Source organism: Gadus morhua, unplaced genomic scaffold, assembly GCF_902167405.1.
Source record: "Gadus morhua unplaced genomic scaffold, gadMor3.0, whole genome shotgun sequence".
Lineage (NCBI taxonomy): Eukaryota > Metazoa > Chordata > Actinopteri > Gadiformes > Gadidae > Gadus > Gadus morhua.
In genome coordinates this window covers 363,425-389,106 of record NW_021964147.1, presented here as the reverse complement: position 1 = coordinate 389,106, position 25,682 = coordinate 363,425, and the positions used below count along the sequence as shown (strand labels likewise).

At 41.3% G+C, this 25,682-nt stretch overlaps 1 protein-coding gene across 2 annotated transcripts in view; it reads left to right on the top strand.

The window, feature by feature from the left end:
• LOC115539279 (uncharacterized) overlaps positions 1 to 25,682 on the top strand; it is a 189,739-nt gene that overhangs the window by 85,760 nt on the left and 78,297 nt on the right. Inside the window, exons 3-9 of one of the 2 annotated variants that reach the window (XM_030350354.1) lie at positions 3,491 to 3,516; positions 4,316 to 4,346; positions 5,920 to 5,942; positions 6,074 to 6,110; positions 6,488 to 6,510; positions 8,350 to 8,386; positions 9,198 to 9,223. In XM_030350354.1, coding sequence (XP_030206214.1) covers positions 3,491 to 3,516; positions 4,316 to 4,346; positions 5,920 to 5,942; positions 6,074 to 6,110; positions 6,488 to 6,510; positions 8,350 to 8,386; positions 9,198 to 9,223 — 203 coding nt within the window. Of the gene's footprint in view, positions 1 to 2,908; positions 3,049 to 3,490; positions 3,517 to 4,315; positions 4,347 to 5,919; positions 5,943 to 6,073; positions 6,111 to 6,487; positions 6,511 to 8,349; positions 8,387 to 9,197; positions 9,224 to 25,682 lie in introns of those variants that run through there. The other variant, XM_030350355.1, reaches the window with a different exon arrangement.

Sequence of the window (25,682 nt, the reverse complement as noted above, 5' to 3'; positions counted from 1 at the left end):
ACCTCTTCCGTACATAGTACATTGCACAGAGAAATCATAATTTCCATTTCGCCTGCCATTTTGTTTTAGATGAGCGCAAGCTTGTGGCAGCGTCATGGCAGTGTCATGGTAACCGAACGCCATCGTATCTGAAATCCTCCGTCTGTCCACACTACAACGCGAACACAGCGTTTTCATATTCATCCACCTCAGCGATCGTTTTTGAAAAGTATCGTTTTCAGTGTCGGAAATCGCCCATCTAATGTGGACGGAACATGTTTGGTTGGTAAAATAAATACGTTGTAAATTCATATCAGAGTGTCTTCCGTGTCTGGAATGGATGTATTCTTAAGTCTGTAAGGTAACAATAATATAATAATAAGATTACCTTTTTTGAATTGTGAAATGGGTTTGGCAAAAATAAAATGTTGGTTTTGTCAATACTACTAGGTAGCCTACTTTTACTATATTGACTGAGTTAAATAGAATTGCATTACAAAAAAGTGACTAATACAATTTGCTTTGACTAAAACTAGACTAAAATAGTCATGGATAATTCTGACTAAAATAAGACCAAAATGCTCAGACCTTTAGTCGACTGAAACTTGACTAGACTGAAAAGAGTATGAACGTGACTAAAACTAATAAAAACTCAAATGACAGCTTGACACAAAGACTACACTAAAACTAAAATTAAAACAGGCTGCCAAAAACAACAGCAAAATAAAAAATATGTTGGCGTTTTTGCACTTGTAAATAGTTAATCGCGTTTTTAGCCTACACTCAGACATGAACTCATTCTTGCATGTGGGTGTCTTCATTCATAAAAAAATAAAAACATAGTATGTATTCAGTGAGTATTCAAATTATTCTAAAGAGGCGCAGCTCCGCCTTCTCCAGTGAACCAAGAAAGTCTGCGCCCTGACGAACGGGGGATTTGACCCCCTCTGTTTTACACAGGAAACTTGAGATAAGACGGTGAAATTGCCGGGTTTGCCAAACTGCGACAGAACCAGCTTGGCAGTGTAAGAAGGCCTATACAACATCCTGCCCAACAATATGGGCAGGATCTAGACCAAGCTCTCCTAATCGGGTCAGCAATTGCCGTCATTGCCCAGCCTCTGCGTTTGAATGATAATGAATTAATGGAATGTTGCATTTTTTATGTTTACACCAAAGATTCTAGACTAGAGAGTGCGCGTCAATCAATGAAACCTTATGCGGAATCAGATAAAGTCGGCTCTCTTTTCTGCGCAAAGCATGTTTCAGAAATCACCACATTAAGATAAATGTAGTTGGCACACAAGCTATTTTGATTTTTGTAATATGGAATTATATCGGGGGGAAAATGCCGTGAAAAAATATACACACATTGCGTTCAGGATTAGGACTGATATAGCATGTGTCAACCTAGGCCTAATCAATTGTGTTTTAATATCTTTAGCATTCATATTATTGCATTCTATTCTTTTCGTAGGCTAATCTGCTGTTGGCCTTGATGGGGTGGTATTTTAACCCTTTTTAACCCCATTTTCCTGCGACATTCCTGCGTCTCCCCCTCCTACCGAGCCCATTTCAGCACCCTGTCAGTGGACAGTAACCATCCTACGAATGTTGTTAGTGCAGTGCACGCGTGTTATTGTTAAGAGGAGTTTCGGTAAACGCTCCAAAGAAATTTACGATGGTTCGCAAGATCCATCGTGGGACTGATCATACGAGCGTGGATCCGTCGTTATCGGGAAACGAGGCCCAGGACAATATATAATTTACTGGTGTGGCTTTTTTTTTTCTGTTCTTAAAATATATACCATAGTCATAATGTTATGTTTGTTTACTACTGTATTTATTAATACAAATGTCAGAATAGATATTGTGAAGGTGTCGTTAATGCTTCACAATATATACAGTGGTAGGCATAAGTTTAGGCACCCATGCTAAAGTTGACTAAAAAGAGGAATAAAAAAATCTTCTTTTGGAAATTTATCTTAATGCCTCAATTAAACAAATGAGGAAAAATCCAACCTTTAGGGACACCAATTTGGTGTCTATACTTATGCACCCTGTATGTTAATGGGCATTTAAAAAACATTTATTTATTCACGATACATTATTCATTCACAAAGCAAATTGGTATCCTTATAGGTTGGACTTTTCCCCATTTGTTTAATTAAGGCATTAAGATCAATTTCCAAAAGATTATTGAGTTTACTTTTTAGTCAACTTTAGCATTTGTGCAAAGACTTATGCCTACCACTGTATAATTTACTATGTAGTAATTTTCTCCAAAGCGGTGTACAGTGAGTTCAGACACAGTGAGGTACAGGTCATTAGGAACAGGTAGGGGTCAGGCATCTAGCTCAAGAAACTTCCTGAAGGCCTACAGGTTGGTTGTGGACATTGGGGATCGAACCCAGTACCTTTTAAACCTGGAGTCCAACACCCAGTCTACTACTCTCAGAACTAAACGTGGTTTTGTCCTTCTGGTTTCAGATGTAATTCTGTGGGAGGGGTGCAGATACAACCAGGAACTGATTCAACTGATTCTACATGTTTTAAATATGTGGCAATTGCGTTCATAATAATAGGATGCATATGTTTCATTATTTCGTTAGTCCTGGGATGTAAGTGTTACATTCAACTCTTTATTTATCATGTTACATTCAACTGTCAACATGTATCATGGTTGCATTAACCGTACATTTATCATATTACATTAAACTCTGACAAGTATCATGGTTACATTCAACTAACATATGTATCATAGTAACATTAAACTAGCATGTATCATGCTTACATTAAACGAATATGTATCATGTTTACATTAAACTAACATGTATCATGCTTGCATTAAACTAACGTGTATTATGTTTACATTAAACTAACATGTATCATGTTAACAGTACACTAACATGTATCATGTTTACGTTAAACTAACATGTATCATGTTAACATTAAACTAACATGTATCAGGGTTATGCTGAATGATGGTGACCTCTGTCCTAAGCTGTGTTGTTTATCACTTCATAGCATTGTTTTATAGATGGCTGAAATTGGAAAGGGATTTAACTGGTAAGTTCTTATTCCACATGTTTCACTTTGTGAATGAGTAACAGATCATTTATTAATATCCAGTCATTTCCAAGGGTTACTGACTCACACCAAGTCAAATGTTATCGCTGTGATTCAAAACATTTAATCCTACCTAGCAGAGGGACCAGAGTGGCAGACCTACTGAACAACATCATCTAGATATTAGATTATAGAATGGAGCTATCCATGTATATAAGACACTACTCTCATAGCTGGGGCGATGTGGCCAGCATAACGTCAGCTCAGTGGCGTTGATAACGTAGCTCACTGAGTCGTCTTGACAACACAGAGCAGGGACAAAGGGTAGAAAGACTCCTGTCCTTGTTTGACCACGATAATGGCAGCCGTCTCCCTACACGTATTCATGGTTATGCTGAATGATGAGACTCCTGACATGTTGATGTGTTGTTTCTCTCTATAGAATTGGAAAAACAAATAGATGAGTGGGTAAGTGTTATTATTGGTTTGATACAGAACACAATAATATGTGTGAACCTAGCTGGCAGTGGTGGAGTTATTTGATGATGACCAGAGGCGGATTAACACCCAGGCTAGCCTCGGCTGAGCCTAGGGGCCCAGGTGTGCAAGGGGCCCAGGATTGGACAGACTATTTTCAATTTTACTTAAAATAAAAAAAGACTTGACTCCTATTGGCCCATAGCAAGAACCATTAAAAAGTGAAGCAGCGGATTGGGTAGATGTGTGGGCCATGTCATGCGACCAGGTTCATAAAGTCAGTTTGCTTGTAAAGGAATACGTCACGTCTGCTGGACAGCAAAGAGGCAGAATGTCTGAAAAGCGAAAATCACCACTGTTTCCATTTGTCGATATAGCACTCAGACTATTTATGACTTTGCCTGTGACCAATGCCAGCTGGGGGCGCTCTTTCCTCAAAATTGGTGCTAGTTACAGAAAGACTGAGATCCACAATGGGCCAAAACAGACTGAATCACCTGTCTCTGATCTGTCCGTTGATAGCGATATTCTGCGTAAATTGGATTTTACCAGCCTCATTAAGGAGATCTGTCGGTCGGTTGGTCAACAGAAGGGAGGCCATGTAATATTCCTAGCACCCTTTTATACATGGCAAAAAAAGTATTACTTTTTTTACTGCGTGATTTGTAAGGGGGCCTCACAAAAATTCTAGCCTAGGGGCCAAATCACCACCTTGATCCACCACTGATGATGACCTTGCAATTAACCCAATGTTCATATTTGATTCACATTTTTATTTTTATTGAAAAAGGAAACACCGGAACAGAAGATGGAGTGTTTGGGTAAGTTCTTATTCCACATGCTTAACTTTGTAATCAGTAACAGATCATTTATTTATATCTAGTGATTTGCAAGAGCTACTGACTCACACCAAGTCAAATGATATCGCTGTGATTCAAAACATTTCATCTAATTGTACCAGAGAGTCAGAGCCTACCTAGCAGAGGGACCAGAGTGGCAGACCTACTGAACAACATCCTCTAGATATTCGATTATAGAATGGAGCTATCCATGTATATAAGACACTACTCTCATAGCTGGGGCGATGTGGCCAGCATAACGTCAGCTCAGTGGCGTTTATAACGTAGCTCACTGAGTCGTCATGACAACACAGAGCAGGGACAAAGGGTAGAAAGACTTCTGTCCTTGTTTGACCACGATAATGGAAGCCGTCTCCCTACACGTATTCAGTCTGAGGCTAATTCAGAGTGGAAACCAGGAACTGGTTCAACTGATTCTACATGATTAGAATATAAGGAGCAGTTCATAATGATAGGATGAATAAGTTTCATAATATCAACCATAGTCCTGGGAGGTAAGGGTTACATCTTATTCAACTCATTCAATTAACATGTATCATGGTTACATTAAACTAACATGTATCATGGTTATAACGATGAAGTTAGTTTAATCTTTAGATTTAAATAACATGTATCATGGTTATAACCACGATGTTAGTTTAATCTATAGATTTAAATAACATGTATCATGGTTACATTAAACTATCATGTATCATGGTTATAACCATGATGTTAGTGTAATCTATAGATTTAAATAACATGTATCATGGTTATAACCATGATGTTAGTTTAATCTATAGATTTTAATAACATGTATCATGGTTATAACCATGATGTTAGTTTAATCTGTAGATTTAAATAACATGTATCAAGGTTATAACCATGATGTTACTTTAATCTATAGATTTAAATAACATGTATCATGGTTATAACCATGATGTTAGTTTAATCTATAGATTTTAATAACATGTATCATGGTCATAACCATGATGTTAGTTTAATCTGTAGATTTAAATAACATGTATCATGGTTATAACCATGATGTTAGTTTAATCTATAGATTTTAATAACATGTATCATGGTTATAACCATGATGTTAGTTTAATCTATAGATTTAAATAACATGTATCATGGTTATAACCATGATGCTAGTTTAATCTATAGATTTTAATAACATGTATCATGGTTATAACCATGATGTTAGTTTAATCTATAGATTTAAATAACATGCATCATGGTTATAACCATGATGTTAGTTTAATCTATAGATTTTAATAACATGTATCATGGTTATAACCATGATGTTAGTTTAATCTATAGATTTGAATAACATGTATCATGGTTATAACCATGATGTTAGTTTAATCTATAGATTTAAATAACATGTATCATGGTTATAACCTGACCCTAAACAGACGGGAATGGAGATCCTTTGTTGCTGCCCTACATGCCAGTAGGCATAAAGGGCAGTCAGTAAGTACCATGTTGACATTAGACTAACTAATGATAGTGACTGCTGTCCTGACATGTTCCTGTATTGTTTATCTCTATATAGCATTGTGGGAACAACTTCATAAGGTAAGTGTTATTACTGGTTTGATACAGAACACAATAATATATGTGACCCTAGCTGGCAGTGGTGGAGTTATTAGATGATGATCCTGTAATGAACCCAATGTTGATAGTTTATTTACATTTTTATTTTATAGAAGAAGAAAACACAGAAACAGGAGAGGAAGTTTGTTGGTAAGTTCTTATTCCACATGTTTCACTTTCTAAATAAGTAACAGATAACTTAGATAGAATATATTGAGCAGTTCGTAATAATAGGATCCATATCTTTCATAATATCAATCATAGTCCTGGGAGGTAAGGGTTAGATTAAACTCTGACATGTAGTATCATGGTTACTTTAAACTCTATCATGTATCATGATAACATTAAACTACTGACATGTATTGTGTTTAGATTGAACTAACATGTATCATGATACATTCAACTAACATGTATCATGGTTACATTAAACTAACATGTATCATGTTACATTAAACTAACAACATGGTTATGCTGAATGATATTGACTGCTGTCCTGACATGTTACTGTATTGTTTATCTCTATACAGAATTTATTCATCAATATAGGGCGGTAAGTGTTATTACTGTTTTGATACAGAACACTAATATGTGTGAAGGTTCAAGGAGTTTAATTTTCATTGTAGTACACAACGAAATACAGGTATGCAGTCTCTAGCAGCAGTTTAAGTGAATGCACGCACGCACGCACGCACACACACACACACACACACACACACACACACACACACACACACACACACACACACACACACACACACACACACACACACACACACACACACACACACACACACATCACCCTGTCCATATTGTGCCCATCAAGTCCAGTCTGTGTGTGTGTGGAGGGGCGGGGCGGGGGGGTTGTGGGGGTCTGAAGCTACTGCTCCTGGAGGAGAGTTGTCCTTAGTGCTTTGTTAGGGGGTTGGGGGGTGATGTAGGCTACAGCTCTTGGGGAAAAGCTGTTCCTCAGTCTTGTGGTGCGGGCCTGCAGTGTGCGGTACCTCTTCCCTGATGGGAGGGGGACAAACAAGGTGTGTCCAGGGTGAGTTTTATCAGTGGTGATTGACCTTGCCTTCCTCTTCAGGCGGTCAGCACACACAGAGTCCAGGTCTGGGAGCTCAGCTCCTATGATCTTTATTGCTGACCTAACCACCCTGGCCAAGTCCCTCCTGCTCTCCGCTGTGCAGCCTGCATACCACACACTGCAGCCCTGGCAGAGGATGCTCTCAATTGTGCTCCTATAAGAGTTAATGAGCGATGTGAGGATAAACCAGCCTGTTTGAGCTTCAGTAGAAAGAAGAGCCTCTTCTGGGCCCTCTTTACAAGGTTGGAGATGTTAGTAGCCCATGTTAGGTCCTTGGTGTTGTACGTCCCCAGGATTTAACAGAGTCCACCCTCTCCACTTCTTCCCTGTTGATGCTAAGTGGGGTCTGCGTGGTCCTCTTGGACCTCCTAAAGTCCACGAGGATCTCATTTGTTGTAGTGGTGTTTAGGACCAGGTTGTTATCCACACACCACTCTTCCATGTGTTGGACCTCCTGCCTGTAATGGCACTCACTGTCACCAATGGGGATTGTGGTGTTGAATGTTCAAGATGAATGAGTTTGAGGACCAGTTTATGGGGGATTGTGGTGTTGACGGCAGAGCTGAAGTCCACAAAGAGCATCCTTACATATGTGTTGGGGTACTCCAGGGGGGACAGGGCTGTGTGGAGTGCGATGGAGACAGCGTCCTCTGTGGATCTGTTTACCTGATGGGCAAACTGGTGGCTGTCCAGGTCCACAGGGATGCGGTCTCTGATGTACGCCAGTATCATCCGCTCAAAGCACCTCATGATTACTGGGGTGAGGGCGACTGGGCGGTCATTGAGTCATTGAGGCAGGTAATGCAGAATTTGTGGGGATAGGGACGATGGTAGTGGTCTTAAGGCAGGTGGGAAGGGAACTGCAGCTTGTTGCAGAGAGAGGGTGAAGATGTCTGTAGAAGCTCGTGCTAACTGGTCGGCACATGACCTCAGTATACGGCCCGACACCCCATCAGGGCCAGTAGCCTTGTTGAAAATAGCCTTGTTGAAAATACCTCCCATACTGAGCTCTAAAAACAGACCTGTAGTGATGTAACAGCTTCCTCACTACATACCTGTACTGTCTTCACAGCTGGTTTGGTTCTACAACAACTGGTTTATAAGATGGAATCAGTGTCAAGGAAATATGATCTGATAATCCGAGGTGTGGGGATGGTGCAGCTTTATATGCCCTGTGTATATTTGTATATATTTGGTCCAGTGTGTTTTTATCTCTGGTTGGAAAGCATACATCTTTGTCGAGTTGTTAGATTATGACCTTTAATGAACCCAATGTTGCTATTTATTTACATTTTTATCTTATAGAAAATGGAATCACTGAAACTGGATTTGGAGTTAACTGGTAAGTTCTTATTCAACATGTTTCTTTGTGTTCATGAGCAACAGCTTACTTATTAATATCCAGTGATTTGCAAGGGTTATTGACTCACACCAAGCCAAATGATATCGCTGTGACTCAAAACATTTCATCTAATTGTACAAGAGAGTCAGAGCCTACCTAGCAGAGGGACCAGAGTGGCAGACCTACTGAACAACATCCTCTAGATATTATATTATAGAATGAAGCTATCCATGTATATAAGACACTACTCTCACAGTTTGGGCGATGTGGCCAGCATAACGTCAGCTCAGTGGCGTTCATAACATAGCTCACTGTGTCGTCATGACAACAGAGCAGGGACAAATGGTAAAAATACTTCTGTCCTTGTTTGACGACGATAATGGCAGCCGTCTCCCTACACGTACTCAGTCTGTCAAGATGTTCTTCTGTGTAGAGGCTAATTCAGAGTGGAAACCAGGAACTGGTTCAACTGATTCTACATGATTAGAATATATGGAGCAGTTCATAATGATAGGATGGATACGTTTAATAATATCAATCATAGTCCTGGGAGGTAAGGGTTACATTGAACTGTGAACTCTATCATGTTACATTAAACTAACAATAAACTATCATGTATCATGGTTAGATTTAAATAACACAAATCATGGAAACATTAATCTCTAACATGTATCGTGTTACATTATACAAACATGTCTCATGTTACATTAAACTAACATGTATCTTGTTCCATTAAACTAACATGTATCAGGGTTATGCTGAATGATGTGACTGCTGTCCTGACATGTTGATGTGTTGTTTCTCTCTACAGAATGGGAAAAACAAATAAATGAGATGGTAAGTGTTGTTCACATGTGTGACCCTAGCTGGCAGTGGTGGAGTTATTAGATGATGACAAGAGGTGGATTAACACCCAGGCTACCCTCGGCTGAGCCTAGGGGCCCAGGTGTGCAAGGGGCCCTGGATTGGACACACTATTTTCAATTTGACTTAAAATAAAAAAAGACTTCACTCCTATTGGCCCATAGCAAGAACCATTAAAAAGTCAAGCAGCTGATTGGATAGATGTGTGGGCCATGTCATGTGACCAGGTTCATAAAGTCAGTTTGGTTGTAAAGGAATACGTCACGTCTGCTGGACAGCAAAGAGGCAGAATGTCTGAAAAGGCGAAAAGCACAAGTGTTCCCATTTGTCGATATAGCACTCTGACTATTTATGACTTTGCCTGTGACCAATGCCAGCAGGGGGCGCTCTTTTCTCAAAATTGGTGCTAGTTACAGAAAGACTGAGATCCACAATGGGCCAAAACAGACTGAATCACCGTCTCTGATCTGTCCATTAACAGCGATATTCTTCGCAAGCCTCATTAACCAGCCTCATTAGCCTCATTTACCAGCCTCATTAAGGAGTTCTCTGTCGGTCAGTCGGTCGGTCCCCAGAAATACGTGGTTTCAGCAGCTATGGGGAACTCACACTTGTTTCTGTATCATTGCTGTTTTAGTGAAGGCCGTCTCGATGTGTGTGTATGCCAGTGCTCCCAGAGTGTGTGCGTGAGGGCCATGTAATATTAGCACGCTTTTACACATGGCACTGAATTGAGTTTTTTCTGCGTGATCAGTAAGGGGGCCTCACACAAATAGTATCCTAGGGGCCAATGACCACCTTAATCCACCACTGATGATGACCTTGTAATGAAATCAATGTTCATATTGGATTGACGTTTTTATTTTATTGAAAAAGGAAACCGCGGAACAGGGGAGGGAGTGTTACAGTAAGTTCTTATTCCACATTTTTTTAACTCTGTTAATAAGTAACAGTTAACATATTAATATCCATGATTTTCAGGGGTTACTGACTCACACCAAGTCAAATGATATCGCTGTGATTCAAACATTTCATCTAATTGTACCAGAGAGTCAGAGCCTACCTAGCAGAGGGACCAGAGTGGCAGACCTACTGAACAACATCATCTAGATATTAGATTATAGAATGGAGCTATCCATTTATATAAGACACTACTCTCATAGCTGGGGCGATGTGGCCAGCATAACGTCAGCTCAGTGGCGTTTATAACGTAGCTCACTGAGTCGTCAAGACAACACAGAGCAGGGACTAAGGGTAGAAAGACTTCTGTCCTTGTTTGACCACGATAATGTCAGCCGTCTCCCTACACGTATTCAGTCTGGTTTCATAATATCAATCATAGTCCGGGGAGGTGAGCATTACATTAAGCTTATTCAACTCATTCAACTAACATGTATCATGGTTACATTAAACTAACATGTATCATGGTTATAACCATGATGTTAGTTTAATCTATAGATTTTAATAACATGTATCATGGTTATACCCATGATGTTAGTTTAATCTATAGATTTAAATAACATGTATCATGGTTATAACCATGATGTTAGTTTAATCTATAGATGTAATAACATGTATCATGGTTATAACCATGATGTTAGTTTAATCTATAGATTTAAATAACATGTATCATGGTTATAACCATGATGTTAGTTTAATCTATAGATTTAATAACATGTATCATGGTTATAACCATGATGTTAGTTTAATCTATAGATTTAAATAACATGTATCATGGTTATAACCATGATGTTAGTTTAATCTAAAGATTTAAATAACATGTATCATGGTTATAACCATGATGTTAGTTTAATCTATAGATTTAAATAACATGTATCATGGTTATAACCATGATGTTAGTTTAATCTAAAGATTTAAATAACATGTATCATGGTTATATCCATGATGTTAGTTTAATCTATAGATTTAAATAACATCTATCATGGTTATAACCCCAATGTTAGTTTAATCTATAGATTTAAATAACATGTATCATGGTTATATCCATGATGTTAGTTTAATCTATAGATTTAAATAACATGTATCATGGTTATAACCATGATGTTAGTTTAATGTATAGATTTCAATAACATGTATCATGGTTATACCCATGATGTTAGTTTAATCTATAGATTTAAATAACATGTATCATGGTTATTACCATGATGTTAGTTTAATCTATAGATTTAATAACATGTATCATGGTTGTACCCATGATGTTAGTTTAATCTATAGATTTAAATAACATGTATCACGGTTATAACCATGATGTTAGTTTAATCTATAGATTTTAATAACATGTATCATGGTTATAACCTGACCCTAAACAGACGGGAATGGAGATCCTTTGTTGCTGCCCTACATGCCAGTAGGCATAAAGGGCAGTCAGTAAGTACCATGGTGTCATTAGACTAACTAATGATAGTGACTGCTGTCCTGACATGTTACTGTATTGTTTATCTCTATATAGCATTGTGGGAACGACTTAAATGGGTAAGTGTTATTACTGGTTTGATACAGAACACAATAATATCTGTGACCCTAGCTGGCAGTGGTGAAGTTATTAGATGATGACCTTGTAATGAACCCAATGTTGATATTTTATTTACATTTTTATTTTATAGAAGAAGGGAACACCGAAACAGGAGAGGAAGTTTGATGGTAAGTTCTTATTCCACATGTTTCACTTTCTAAATGAGTAACAGATAACCTAGATAGAATATATTGAGCACTTCGTAATAATAGGATCCATATCTTTCATAATATCAATCATAGTCCTGGTAGGTAAGGGTTAGATTAAACTCTGACATGTATCATGGTTACTTTAAACTCTATCATGTATCATGATAACATTAAACTACTGCCATGTATTGTGTTTAGCTAACATGTATCATGATACATTAAACTAACATGTATCGAGGTTAACATGTATCAGGGTTATGCTGAATGATATTGACTGCTCTCCTGACATCTTACTGTATTGTTTATCTCTATATAGAATTGGTTGATCGATATAATACGGTAAGTGTTATTACTGGTTTGATACAGAACACAATGATATTTGTGAAGGTTCAAGGAGTTTTATTGTCATTGCAGTACTCAACCAAATACACACACACACCCTGTACATATTGTGCCCATCAAGTCCAGTCTGTTGCGTGTGTGTGTGTGTGTGTGTGTGTGTGTGTGTGTGTGTGTGTGTGTGTGTGTGTGTGTGTGTGTGTGTGTGTGTGTGTGTGTGTGTGTGTGTGTGTGTGTGTGGTGGGGCGGGGCGGGGGGGTTGTGGGGGTTGGAAGCTACTGCTCCTGGAGGAGAGTTGTCCTTAGTGCTTTGTTAGGGGGTTGGGGGGTGATGGAGGCTACAGCTCTTGGGGAAAAGCTGTTCCTCAGTCTTGTGGTGCGGGCCCGCAGTGTGCGGTACCTCTTCCCTGATGGGAGGGGGACAAACAAGGTGTCTCCAGGGTGAGTTTTACCTGTGGTGATTGACCTTGCCTTCCTCTTCAGGCGGTCAGCACACACAGAGTCCAGGTCTGGGAGCTCAGCTCCTATGATCTTTATTGCTGACCTAACCACCCTGGCCAGGTCCCTCCTGCTCTCCGCTGTGCAGCCTGCATACCACACACTGCAGCCCTGGCAGAGGATGCTCTCAATTGTGCTCCTATCAAAGTGAATGAGCAGGTGTGAGGATAAACCAGCCTGTTGGAGCTTCAGTAGAAAGAAGAGCCTCTTCTGGGCCCTCTTTACAAGGTTGGAGATGTTAGTAGCCCATGTTAGGTCCTTGGTGTTGTACGTCCCCAGGAATTGAACAGAGTCCACCCTCTCCACTTCTTCCCCGTTGATGGTAATTGGGGTCTGCGTGGTCCTCTTGGACCTCCTAAAGTCCACACACCACTCTGCCATGTGTTGGACCTCCTGCCTATAATGGCACTCATTGTGGTCACTAATGTGCCCCCCCACAGTGGTGTCATCAGCTCATTTGATTATGGTGTTGGATGAATGGATGGGTACGCAGTCATGGTGAAGAGGGTGTAGAGGGCTGGGCTGAGTACACACCCCTGGGGCGCACCGGTGTTCAAGGTTATAGTTGAGGATGTCAGGTCCCCTACTCTGACATTCTGCGGTCTGTTTGAAACAAAGTCCAGGATCCATGAACAGAGTGAGGTGGGGAGACCAAGATGAATGAGTTTGAGGACCAGTTTATGGGGGATTGTGGTGTTGAAGGCAGAGCTGAAGTCCACAAAGAGCATCCTTACATATGTGTTGGGGTACTCCAGGAGGGACAGGGCTGTGTGGAGTGTGATGGAGACAGCGTCCTCTGGGGATCTGTTTGCCTGATGGGCAAACTGGTGGCTGGTGGCTGGCAGGTAATGGCAGATTATTTGGGGATAGGGACGATGGTAGTGGACTTAAGGGGAACTGCCTTAAACCATCAGTATCATCAGTAGTGTCTGTAGTGTGTGGGTGCATGTGAATAGTGTAGTGTAGTATTAGACCCATCTAAAGAACCTACAGCCCTGCTGTCTGGGTCGGATCAGAGAGCGAGATGGCCCAGAAGCCATAAGTGTGGAGGAGCCTGATTGGAATGGAGATCAGGGGCCCTATATTAACGGTCTGAAACGCAAGTGAGAAGCGCCAAACGCAAGTAGCTTTGTGGGCGGTTCTATGGTGATGTTGCTATTATACCGGCGGATAAATTACTCTTGTGGCCGGCGCAAATCAAAAAGGGTTGGTCTGAAGTAACCTAGTTACCCATAGGTGTGGTTTGGGCGTACCGTGCAACAAACCAATGAGAGTGCCATCTCCCATCCCCTTTAAGAGCCATGAGCGCATTTGAATCTAACGAGTTGATATTTCAACAGCGCTTTTGCAGTCTCCAATGAGACAGATGCATGCCCACATGAATTTCAAACTTCAAATGGCTCTGTTTATGGCCAAATAATATGGCCTAATTCCCACATGGAATAGCGTTTCCTTCCACAAATACTGAGTCCTCAAATACATTTCGGCAAAGAAAACTTAACACACATATGATATGCGGCAACTGTGGTTCTATTTAATGATATACATACATAATAAACATACATACATAAATACATTAATAATCATAATTTCTTACCAATATTGTATGCATTGTCGTTATCGCCTTGTGTTCCTAATATGCATGTGTCCTCCCGTTAATAGACATTGCCATGGACTGTATTATGTGTTACATGTTTAATTTGCGTGTGTTTACACATTAGGACGCACACGCGCGCGCCCGCATTCGTTAATTATTTTACATATACACACAAGCACGCCCGCATTCCTTCAATCTTTTAACACTCACTCGTGGTAAAACAATGTTTTCTCACGATCAAATACTCATCAATCCTAAAATTTATGGGCTTGTACACGATGTCTGTGTCAAGAAAATATGTGTTTGCTGTACGGTGTATGCAGATGCATTAATTTAAAAGTACAACTAATTACTGATGTATCAGCTGTTCTTTCCCAAATAATTGACCAAGAATATGTGGCTAGGTAGATGAGAGAAGCTAAGTGTATGCGTGAGGTGCACAAGCAACATTATGCATGCGCCCTTAAAATAGCATCTGAACAACGCGCCACTGACTTTTTGTGGCGGAATTTCCTGGTTTGTGGCGGAATTGTTTTCTGAAACTGCAAAATAGCACCAGGGAATGTTTGCGCCAGAACACGCCGCCTCCTTTCGCCGAACGGCCCCTTGGGGCGCAAGATCATTCCCTAATTTAACAACGCGTGGCGGTGGAGGGAAAAGAACGCTCTGCGCCAGTTGCAAACCAGCAACGACACATGCGTCAGTGTAGAAAGTCAATTGCGCTGGATACACGATAGGGCCTCGGGTGTGTTACAGCTCCTGCTGCCGCACCAGAGACACGCCTCCACAATCCCCTGAACCATCCAGAGCGAGGTCATCACAGTGGTCTTATATTTGTAGTCAGTTATGGTTTTAATGCCTCTCCACATGCTCCTGGGGTCCGTGTTTCCAAAGTGACCCTTAATGCGCTGTCTGTACTTGCCTTTGGCCTCTTAAATGGCCTTTTTTAGGTCTCGTCTGCAGTTCTATAGGCCAGCTTGTCCCCCGACCTGAAGGCAGTATCACTCCCCCTGAGCAGCGACCTCACATTACCCTCAAACCAGGGTTTCTGATTAGGGAACACCTTGATGGTTCTGGTGCGCAGTACTGTCTCGGTGCCAAACTGAATGTAGTCCAGGACGTTAGAGGTGTACTCCTCCAAGTTGGCTCCCTGAGAAAATACCTCCCATACTGAGCTCTAAAAACAGACCTGTAGTGATGTAACAGCTTCCTCACTCCATAGCTGTACTGTCTTCACAGCTGGTTGGGTTCTACAGCAACTGGTTTATAAGATGGAATCAGTGTCAAGGAGATATGATCTGATAATCCGAGGTGTGGGGATGGTGCAGCTTCATATGCCCTCTGTATATTTGGATATACTTGGTCCAGTGTGTTTTTATCATCATTTTTGTGGAGTTTTGGTAGTACTTTCTTGGTAATACTGTCTACCTGGCAGTGGTGGAGTTATTAGATGATGACCTTAATGATGAACCCAATGTTGATATTTTGTTTACATTTTTATCTTATAGAAAATGGGATCAATGCACTCGGATTGGGAGTTCAATGGTAAGTTCTTATTCCACATGCTTCACTTTGTAAATGAGTAACAGATCATTTATTAACATCCAGTGATTTGAAAGGGTTGCTGACTCACACCGACTCAGATGATATCGCTTTGATTCAAAACATTTCTGCGGCGATGTGGCCAGCATAATGTTAGCTCAGTGGCGTTTATAACGTAGCTCACTGAGTCGTCATGACAACACAGAGCAGGGACCACGGGTAGAAATGGCGCTTTCACTCCTTTAGTTCGTAGACTCGGTCCGATTCAGGGTGAAGGTGATGCTTTGTTACATTTTCATTTGGTTTAGTCATTTACATTTAGGGCATTTAGCAGGCGCTTTTATCCAAAGCAACTTACAAAGTACATTTGTCATAAGAAGTGCATCAATAGGTGCATCAATAGGTATCGCTGTCGGTACAGAAATGATGTTCATAGAACCAGGTGCAAGTACAACAATCGCTAGGCTAACCAATTCCCCGTGTTACAGCAATGGTAGCGGGTCAGCGTTTAAAATGGACTCTGATAGGCCGACCGTATTGTAAACCAACGCCTCGCGGTCGGCGGGTCGCTCGTCTGTTGGACAGAACCTCCGAGGGAAACTCCCAACGCCTCCTAGTTGGGGACAACATCAATGGAGCAACTTTGTGCGGTCTTGGGTTCTTCATTTTGCTTCGGTGTTCCTACAAGTTAAAAATCATTTGGAGGAACTTCCACCATTCTTTAACTGAGTAATTAAAACAAGTAATCCAGGACACACAATTTTATGAGCCACAAAATGTCTTTACATATTCTTCAGGCCATATCTCCATAACTGCGTTCCCGTCCTTATTGCACCACGTCTGACTCACTTTAATCTCAGAAAGTTAACTCATACCTGGCTGAATATGTGTGCCTGTGTGTGGAAAAAGTGCACATCCCACCCACGAGGCATTGTGTGTCTTGTGGGTGGGATATAGTTGACTGCGGTCAAGCCGGCTGCCCTTAAATTTGGATTGCACCCATTTTCTATCATTTATGGCAAATTAATTGAAATGGTTACGGCCGAGCTGACATGGAGAGTAAGCGACCTTTCACATGTGCCTCCTGCTTTAAAAACAAGTTGTTAACACAGTTCAACCCGGTATCACGCGTTTTCGTGCTCATGCGCACAAACGTTAATCTATTGAATCGTGTCCCAGAGCACGATTGTCCGGCTTTTTCCGTGCTACACAGAACGAAATGTAAACCAATGCAATTTGAATGGGAGCGTTTTTCAGACGAGAGAGAGAGAGATATTATATATTTAAGCAGACCTCCTCAAAAACTGTATCAAAAGTGCCCCACAGAACGCGCGTTTCTCAGACAATTATCGTGCTCCACAGAACGAAACGAGAGAGAGAGAAAGAGGGAGAGAGAGGGAGAGAGAGAGAGAGAGACTGAGAGAGAGGGAGAGAGAGAGAGAAAGGCTTCAGAAGGGGTGTGCGCAGATATAACGCACCCTCTGTTTTTGTCAAAACAATAAATGCATCAAAGGGTAAATTTTTTACTTACTTTTTTACTTTACTTACTTGTTACTTAGGCCTACTGATAATATAATAAAAACACAATACATTATGTTGATGAAATAATATATTTATTTCCAGGTGACTAGCAACACCCTCGCAGAACTGTGGTCTATCTACGTGACCACAGTTTTGCGCCTGCGATCGCAGAGCAGCAGGCTCTCGCACTGCTTGCCTCTCGAGCAGCGCGAGACTGCCTAATGTGCCATCTTATGCACGCCTTTTTTGCGGCACGGTCCGCACGTTTACACTGCCCGAGGTAAATTACCTCCTTGAGCTAGAATCCCAATTTACCCTCCCGGTCCGGGAGGGTAAATTGGGGTTCTAGCTCAAGCAGGCAATTTACCTCGTAGGCCTACACACATTGGCGGTTTATTGGGTTTCATTCTGATGTAAATGCGGCGGCTCCGCGGTTCAAGGGGGGGGGGCTTGGGTAGAGGTGTTGCGCTGTCTGCAAAGAGACAACGCAGCATATCATCATGAGCAGTTCTAACTGAAAAGAAAGGAATCTGCGAGCTGCTGACCATGTAAGAGAAGGTGATGCAGTCGCATTAAACAAAGAAAGATGGTGCGATCTACGAGAGAGACCAGAGGAACTGTCCTTACAAGGCTTTTGTCGGGATAAAAAGCGGTGTGGAAAGCAAAATAAATAATATGTTGCGTTTTTGCACTTGTAAATAGTTAATCGCGCTTGTAGCCTACACTCAGACTTGAACTCATTCTTGCATGCGGGTGTCTTCATTCATAAAAACATTCGCGAGTGAGCAGAGTCTCCCATACATAGAACAATGTGTGACGCAGCGCCACAGAATCAACACCGAGCGCCACAAATTGATTCTGCTTTTTTAAAAAAAACGTTTTAGCGATTTTGAAATATAAATATCGTTCCGTTCGTACATCTCCGCGTAGCAATCTTTCTCCCTGTCATTCTCGTTCACAGACGCACACAGAGACAAGCGCACACAGAGACAAGCGCGCATACATGCCAATGGTGCGCGGGTACACTACCACTTATTGGATAAACCTGCGTATCATGCACACGCACTGACAGCGGGTTCGCCCTCTCATCCTCTCAATGCACCTACAAAGGCAAACCCGAAGCAGCAGGAATGTAAAAAGGGATAGTGTATAGAACGCCGGTAATTATCGGGAAAATAAGCCCGACAGGGCGAACTTGCTTCGCCCTGAAGGGGCTTATTTTCGATCATGACCGGCGATGTTCTCTACATATCCCGCTTATTACAAGGCTACTTGCCAAAACAAATCAATAACTTCACATGGTGTGTCTTTTTACAATTTATTTTATACCACCAGCATTCGTAGTGTTGATCAGCAGAGAAATAGCCCGCCAAAGACGTTGACGTCGCTTAGCAACCGAAGACGCTGGGGTTGACAAGTTACCCGTACTTGCGGAGTGAGACTTCATTAGAGGCGAAAAATCTGTTGTTTTCCTTGACAGCGGTCAATTATACTCATGATTATACTTAGCAACGGTGAATTATCAAATATAATTCACCGCCTGAAGTTGTGAAGGTCCCATGCAAGTGAACGGAGTGTTCCATGGCATTGAGAAGACCCATGTAATAATTGCGATTAATGTGAAATGCTATGTATATATATGAAATTTAGATACATTAAATTTAGATAAATTACGGTGTTAGACCCCCTGGCCGTTCTGCCGGCGATTTAAAGTGGAAAGGAAGCAATCAAATAAAACATGTCTATAGCACTAGTTAAATATTTAAATATACCATAAATACAAATAAAGTCGGAAATATGTCCCGTTATTCAGAATGAAGCACAAACACGTTGCATTAATTACAATGTTTTCAGCCTGTGCGCCGCCATCTCTGTTTTCAGAATACGATGACGTCACGAGAATGGTTGGTATTAACATTCTATGTTGTTTACATAGCGGCTCATAGCCTCACAGGTAGCTTACTGCCTCAACAAAATGGATATGGACGAATGGGATAGACCCACCAATGAGGGCAGGCATCCAATTGCCTATGCTTTTGAGCCAGTAAGAGAAGTCGGAGTTTTAGTGCCCCCAACAGAGCCTGACTATGGAGGAGAAATAGATGAAGGAGAGAGAGATGTATCTGAGCGCACAGGAAACAATCGGTGGTGCTTGTGTGGGGTTTGTGTCCCTATGTCCACTGACATGGAGAGTGTCTGCTGCCATGAAATGAACCTGTAGTAATGCAGTGTAAGATATGTATATATATTGCACATTATATATTATTACATTATTATATTTTTTATATATATATATAATAATTATTATAATATAATAAGATAAGAAAAGTAAAGTACACGGGTGCAGCAGCTGGGCTCCACGCTGCCTTAGAGTTTGTTAATTTCATGATACAAGTAATTGTTGTGCCATTTGGGTGTGCACGTGAATATGCGAAAATAGTGCAACCGACGGTGTTTGCAAATGGATTATTTCCGATAACAATGGATTATTTTGGCGATGGATTAGAAATTATCTAGAGCATGGAGCGAGCTAGTCTGCAAACAAGACAATCTTCAAACAGTGAGTGTACTTGTAGGCCTACTAATTTATCTGTTTCTCTAGTAGTAGAAGCTAAGTGTACCTTTCGTTCCTCTGCCTGGCAAGCACGTTTCTGCGCTCTTTCGCTGCGCATAAGAGCAGCGCCCGGGTCCGATCTGACGGGTATGTCCGTGTCTCCAGCACTATATCCACTAAAATTAAAAATAGTTGGCACAGCATCTGGCTTCAGGCGATTGGTGGGACGGCGAACAAATCTCCCATCTTCAGAAAAAGCTCCCTCTTCGATGTAATCAGCCTCTATAAAGTGGTCGCTACATACTCTCTGCCCTGGTCCCATTGGGGGGCTGAGGCGTTTCAATGCAGCTAACCATCTTCGGAGCACTTCAGGCTTCTTGACGGGAATTACATGGAAATGAACTATTCTACCGCTCTCCTTTAACCGATAAAATTCGTTTGAACAGCCAGGGGCAATACAAAAGGACCCCCCTGTTCTTCTTCCAATATCCGACAGGTTTATTTTAAAGAGCCAACCATTCTGATGACGTAGCGCCTGCGTTTTTAAAACATGGCTGCGCCCTAGAGGCGAAAGTCGTTATAAACATGTCATTTTACGGTGAAACTACTTGAATTTCAGTATTGATGAAAATCCATGTGTTTCCAAAAATGAAAAAACAAACAAAAAATTGACACAGTTCTCAGTGCTTCATTTCCACTTTAAATTCGCTCTGCAGCAGATCGGGAAGTCTCCCGGTGGGCCGGCCCACTTTTTTTTTTTGACTCCGTGCGCAGCCCCGCCTTCTCCAGTGAGCCAAGAAAGCCTGACGAACGGGGGATTTTACCCCCGTTGTCTCACTGAACAACACAAACGCGAGCGCGCCAGCCAATTTAATGAAGCCCTTTCCATTAAATAAGTATTTTCCACCGATTGCGAACATCGCAGAAAGTGTTGAAAACTTAAACAGAAAAATGAAGTCAGTGCCCGCAAAATCCTCTTCGTCCCGAAGTTGATCGAGAGAGAATAAAAATCCTCCCGATGACAATAAATTACGTCCCCTGGACGACGGGACGTCGTTAATTTTAATCCCGTGACGGGAGAGTGCTCCGAGAGAGCCGCTCTGAGAGCCGCTCTGAGAGAGTCGCTCTGAGAGCCGCTCTGAGAGAGCCGCTCTGAGAGCCGCTCTGAGAGAGTCGCTCTGAGAGCCGCTCTGAGAGAGCCGCTCTGAGAGAGCCGCTCTGAGAGCCGCTCAGAGAGAGCCGCTCTGAGAGCCGCTCAGAGAGAGCCGCTCTGAGAGAGCCGCTCTGAGAGCCGCTCATGCCGCTTTCACACCAAAAAGAACCGAGAGCCAGTTCCGGGCTGGTGCTAGGGCCAGTTCCAAACTGGTTCCAGCCTTACCCCAGTTAAGAACCGGTTGGTTTCACACCGGCCAGAGCCAGCCATGGAGCCGGCGTGAGCAACGTCATGACGTCACTGCAAACGTCTCGGCTAGTGAGCTTGGACAGAAGCATACGGCCGACATCTTTCTTTATTCTGGGTGGAAATAGTAACATAGTAACGCCATCAAATGCGTTTATGGAAACATTTTTAGCGAGAAATGTGCATTTTACTTTCATAATGTTCGCTCGGTGAATGTGAAGGATGTTTGGTTTGATAGTTATGACGAAGAGGGAACGCTCCGTTGCGCGTTGACGCGTTGAACCACCACACAATAGGCGCGCAGAAGAACCCTCGCGCCAGTTTCAAACACAACAACAATTTCGTCTTCGATTCAATCCGTGTATGGTTCGTTCTTTGAATATTCCGATTTAAAACAAAATCAGAAAAAACAAAAGAACCATACACGGATTCACGTCCATTGTTTACTTCGGTGTTTTAAAAAATGCCGGTCTTCGTTGGTCTTCCTGTTTATGAAGGTACGGATAACTCCGCCCCCTGCCCCCGGCGTAAAAGCGGTTCTAGTTCTAGCCCAGCTCTAAAGTGGGGCCAGAGTTGAACCGGTTTTTAGGGGCCGGAGCCGGTTCTTTGGCGGTGTGAAACCAAAGCCCTGGCCCTAGCTCCGAACTGGCCCGGAACCGGCCCCGATTTTGCGGCGGTGTGAAAGGGGCATAAGAGAGCCGCTCTCTGAGTGCTGGTGGGCTTGTTATCTTGGTGTGCAGCTGTGCCATTTAAACTTCAAACTGTAAAAAAGGACCTTCAAAGCTTTCTCTACAATGTTAGGGATTTATTACGTATTTTCTTCTGTTGATGAGCGGTGCTTGATGTTACACGTTACATAAGGCATAGGTTACATTAACATGTTAAATGGTTTGCTTAAACCAACATGTACCATGTTACATTACACTTCAACATGTTTCATGGTTTCATTCAACTCTTAACATGTACTAAGATAACATTAAACTAACACGTATCATGGTAATGCTGAATGATAGTGACTGCTCTCCTGACATGTTGATGTATTGTTTATCTCTATACAGAATGGTATTATAGAAGATTTCTGAAGGTAAGTGTTATTATTGGTTTGATACAGAACACAATAATATGTATGACCCTAGCTGGCAGTGGAGTTATTAGATGATGACCTTGTAATGAACCCAATGTTGATATCTTATTTACATTTTTATTTTATTGAAAAGATAACACAGAAATGGAACAAGACCTTAAATGGTAAGTTCTTATTCCACATGCTTTACTTTGTAAATGAGTAATCAGGGCTCCTCAACCTTTTTATTACTGAGGCCCGGTATGCATATTTATATGGGGGGTTAGGGTTAGGCTGAATACAGTTACACCCCTTGGCCCAAACCCTTAACCCTACCCCTACCCCTTAACCCTACCCCTCAACCCTACCCCTAGCCCTTAACCCTACCCCTCAACCCTACCCCTACAAAATGGGACGACAACCCTTCAAGACCCAGTTATAGTACGTCATTAGTAGTCGTTGACGGGGTTTTGACCTTTATTTTAATTTAATTTTTTTGATCTTTTGATACAATATCTGTCTCTGGAATTTTACAGTATAGTTTGATTGTCTTAGGAATGCAACCTTACCATCATGGAAAAACACGGTATGATTAGATAATAATATTTTTCATGCTCACAATCTGTTAGAATCTGCAATATTGCACTTTATTATGAATCAAACATTAAAGAAGATCAACATAATATGTCAAACCAGAATAAACATAGAACTTGAGGTAGTATGCCATCCATGTAAAACATGAATATCATACAAACAAGAACCAGTGATATAATGGAACTAATATTGCACATTACAGAAAGGCGTCAACCATCACATTTGATCAATAACTCAGTTGGTTTTAAACCATCAGTGGATGGTTAGTTGGAAGGCATTGCGGGAACAAGTTACAACTGTAGCGTTGCTGGGGTGCCCATCTAAAATCTAAACTTCAAGGGGATGTTAGCCCTCCCCCTTACCCCTTTACCGTAAAGGACTGAGACTGAGCCTAGGGTGAGGGTTAGGGTTAAGGTTACGTGAGGCCTCTCCTGTTGTCCTGTAGTAGTCAAACTCAACATATCAATGGCCACTAAATCTTTTCCCATTGATACAGTAAGCACCATCAATCCTGTCCTGAAACCTGATCCACACTCATAACGAGTATTTACAGAAAAACAGTGGCATGAAGACTTTAGCATGATATAGAAGTGGGGTTATGATTGATTGGTGTGACAGCCTCTCATTTGAAATTTGTGGTAGGATTATTATTTATTTTATTTTTTTCGGGTAGGCTTTTTTCTAAATCGCTGCGGCCCGGTAGTCAATCGTTTTTTTATAAACTGAATAGGAATAAAGAGTCTACCGAATTTATAACTATTAGGGTAGTATATTTAAGCAATAAACGAAGAATAAAATAGAACAAACATACAACAAACAAACAATAATCCAAGGCTTAACATACAATCATCTGAGGCCTCAGATGGGAGTTCGTCCTGCGTCTCTCCAAGAGCTCCACAAGGAGAGGTCGGATGATGGATCCATTGGCAAAAGCAAGGACTTCAGGTCTGAGGATGCTGAGAACAGCTCTGACCCCAATATGACTAAAGTATTGGTTGACCAGATGGTAAACTATCAGTGCACCTCCTCAGGATGTCATAAGGGGGACGTAGCCATGCCTAATCAGTTAGAGCCCTGGCTTCTCGACCTTCCAGAGGGGGTCAAGGAAACAGACCCATACCAACAAATGGCAGCTAGAGAAACCGAATGTGTAAATATAATTTTCCCATTACACCTTATCTAGATATTATATTACAGAATGGAGCTATCCATATATATAATACACTAATCTCATAGCTGGGGCGATGTGGCCAGCATAACGTCAGCTCAGTGGCGTTTATAACGTAGCTCACTGAGTCGTCATGACAACACAGAGCAAGGACAAAGGGTAGAAAGACTTCTGTCCTTGTCTAACATGTATCATGGTCACATATTAAACTAAAATGTATCATGGTTACATTAAACTAACATGTATCATGGTTATGCTGAATGATATTGACTGCTGTCCTGACATGTTACTGTATTGTTTATCTCTATATAGAATGGATTGATCGACTTCTGGAGGTAAGTGTTATTATTGGTTTGATACAGAAAACAATAATATGTGTGACCCTAGCTGGCAGTGGTGGAGTTATTAGATGATGACCTTGTAATGAACCCAATGTTGATATTTTATTCACATTTTATTTTATAGGCAAACAGACTGACCGATACAGAAAATTATCTCGGTAAGTTCTTATTCCACATGTTTCACTTTGTAAATGAGTAACAGATCATTTATGAATATCCAGCAATCTGCAAGGGTTACTGACTCCCACCAAGTCAAATGATATCGCTGTGATTCAAAACATTTCATCTAAGAGTCAGAGCCTACCTAGCAGAGGGACCAGAGTGGCAGACCTACTGAACAACATCATCTAGATATTAGATTATAGAATGGAGCTAACCATGTATATAAGACACTACTCTCATAGCTGGGGCGATGTGGCCAGCATAACGTCAGCTCAGTGGCGTTTATAACGTAGCTCACTGAGTCGTCATGACAACATAGAGCAGGGACAAAGCAGTGTTTCCCCTACCATTGTTCAGGCCTGGCGAAAAAAAAAATAATGAAAAAAAAAAGAAATGTTTTTTTTTTTATTATTATTATTATTAGCCATAATATCATAACCATCCAAGCTCACCACCAGCTATCTCAATATGTATTGGTGCTTTATGCTCCTGTACATGAAATTAGTTTATATTAAATCAACTTTGTTTTTAGAAAAACACTGTTTATTCTCCGGCAGAAGAACTATACCACGAACCGATCGCGTAAATGCGACGTCTGATTGGTTCAGCCTGCCGTTACCATGGACATTTTTACCGCCCCCGCGAAACACTAGCCTCGTTCTTCATATGTCCATAACTTAACCAACTTCTGATGGCTAAGCAAGTGTTTTATATGGAAATAACCAACAAATACTCTAGCATCCCGTGAAAAATGTATGACAAATCACACTATCAGCTCTTACCACCGGGCCTAAAAAAAATTCTAGGGGAAACACTGCAAAGGGTAGAAAGACTTCTGTCCTTGTTTGACCACGATAATGTCAGCCGTCTCCCTACACGTACTCAGTCTGTCAAGATGTTCTTTTGTGTAGAGGCTAATTCAGAGTGGAAAACAGGAACTGATTCAACTGCTTCTACATGATTAGAATATATG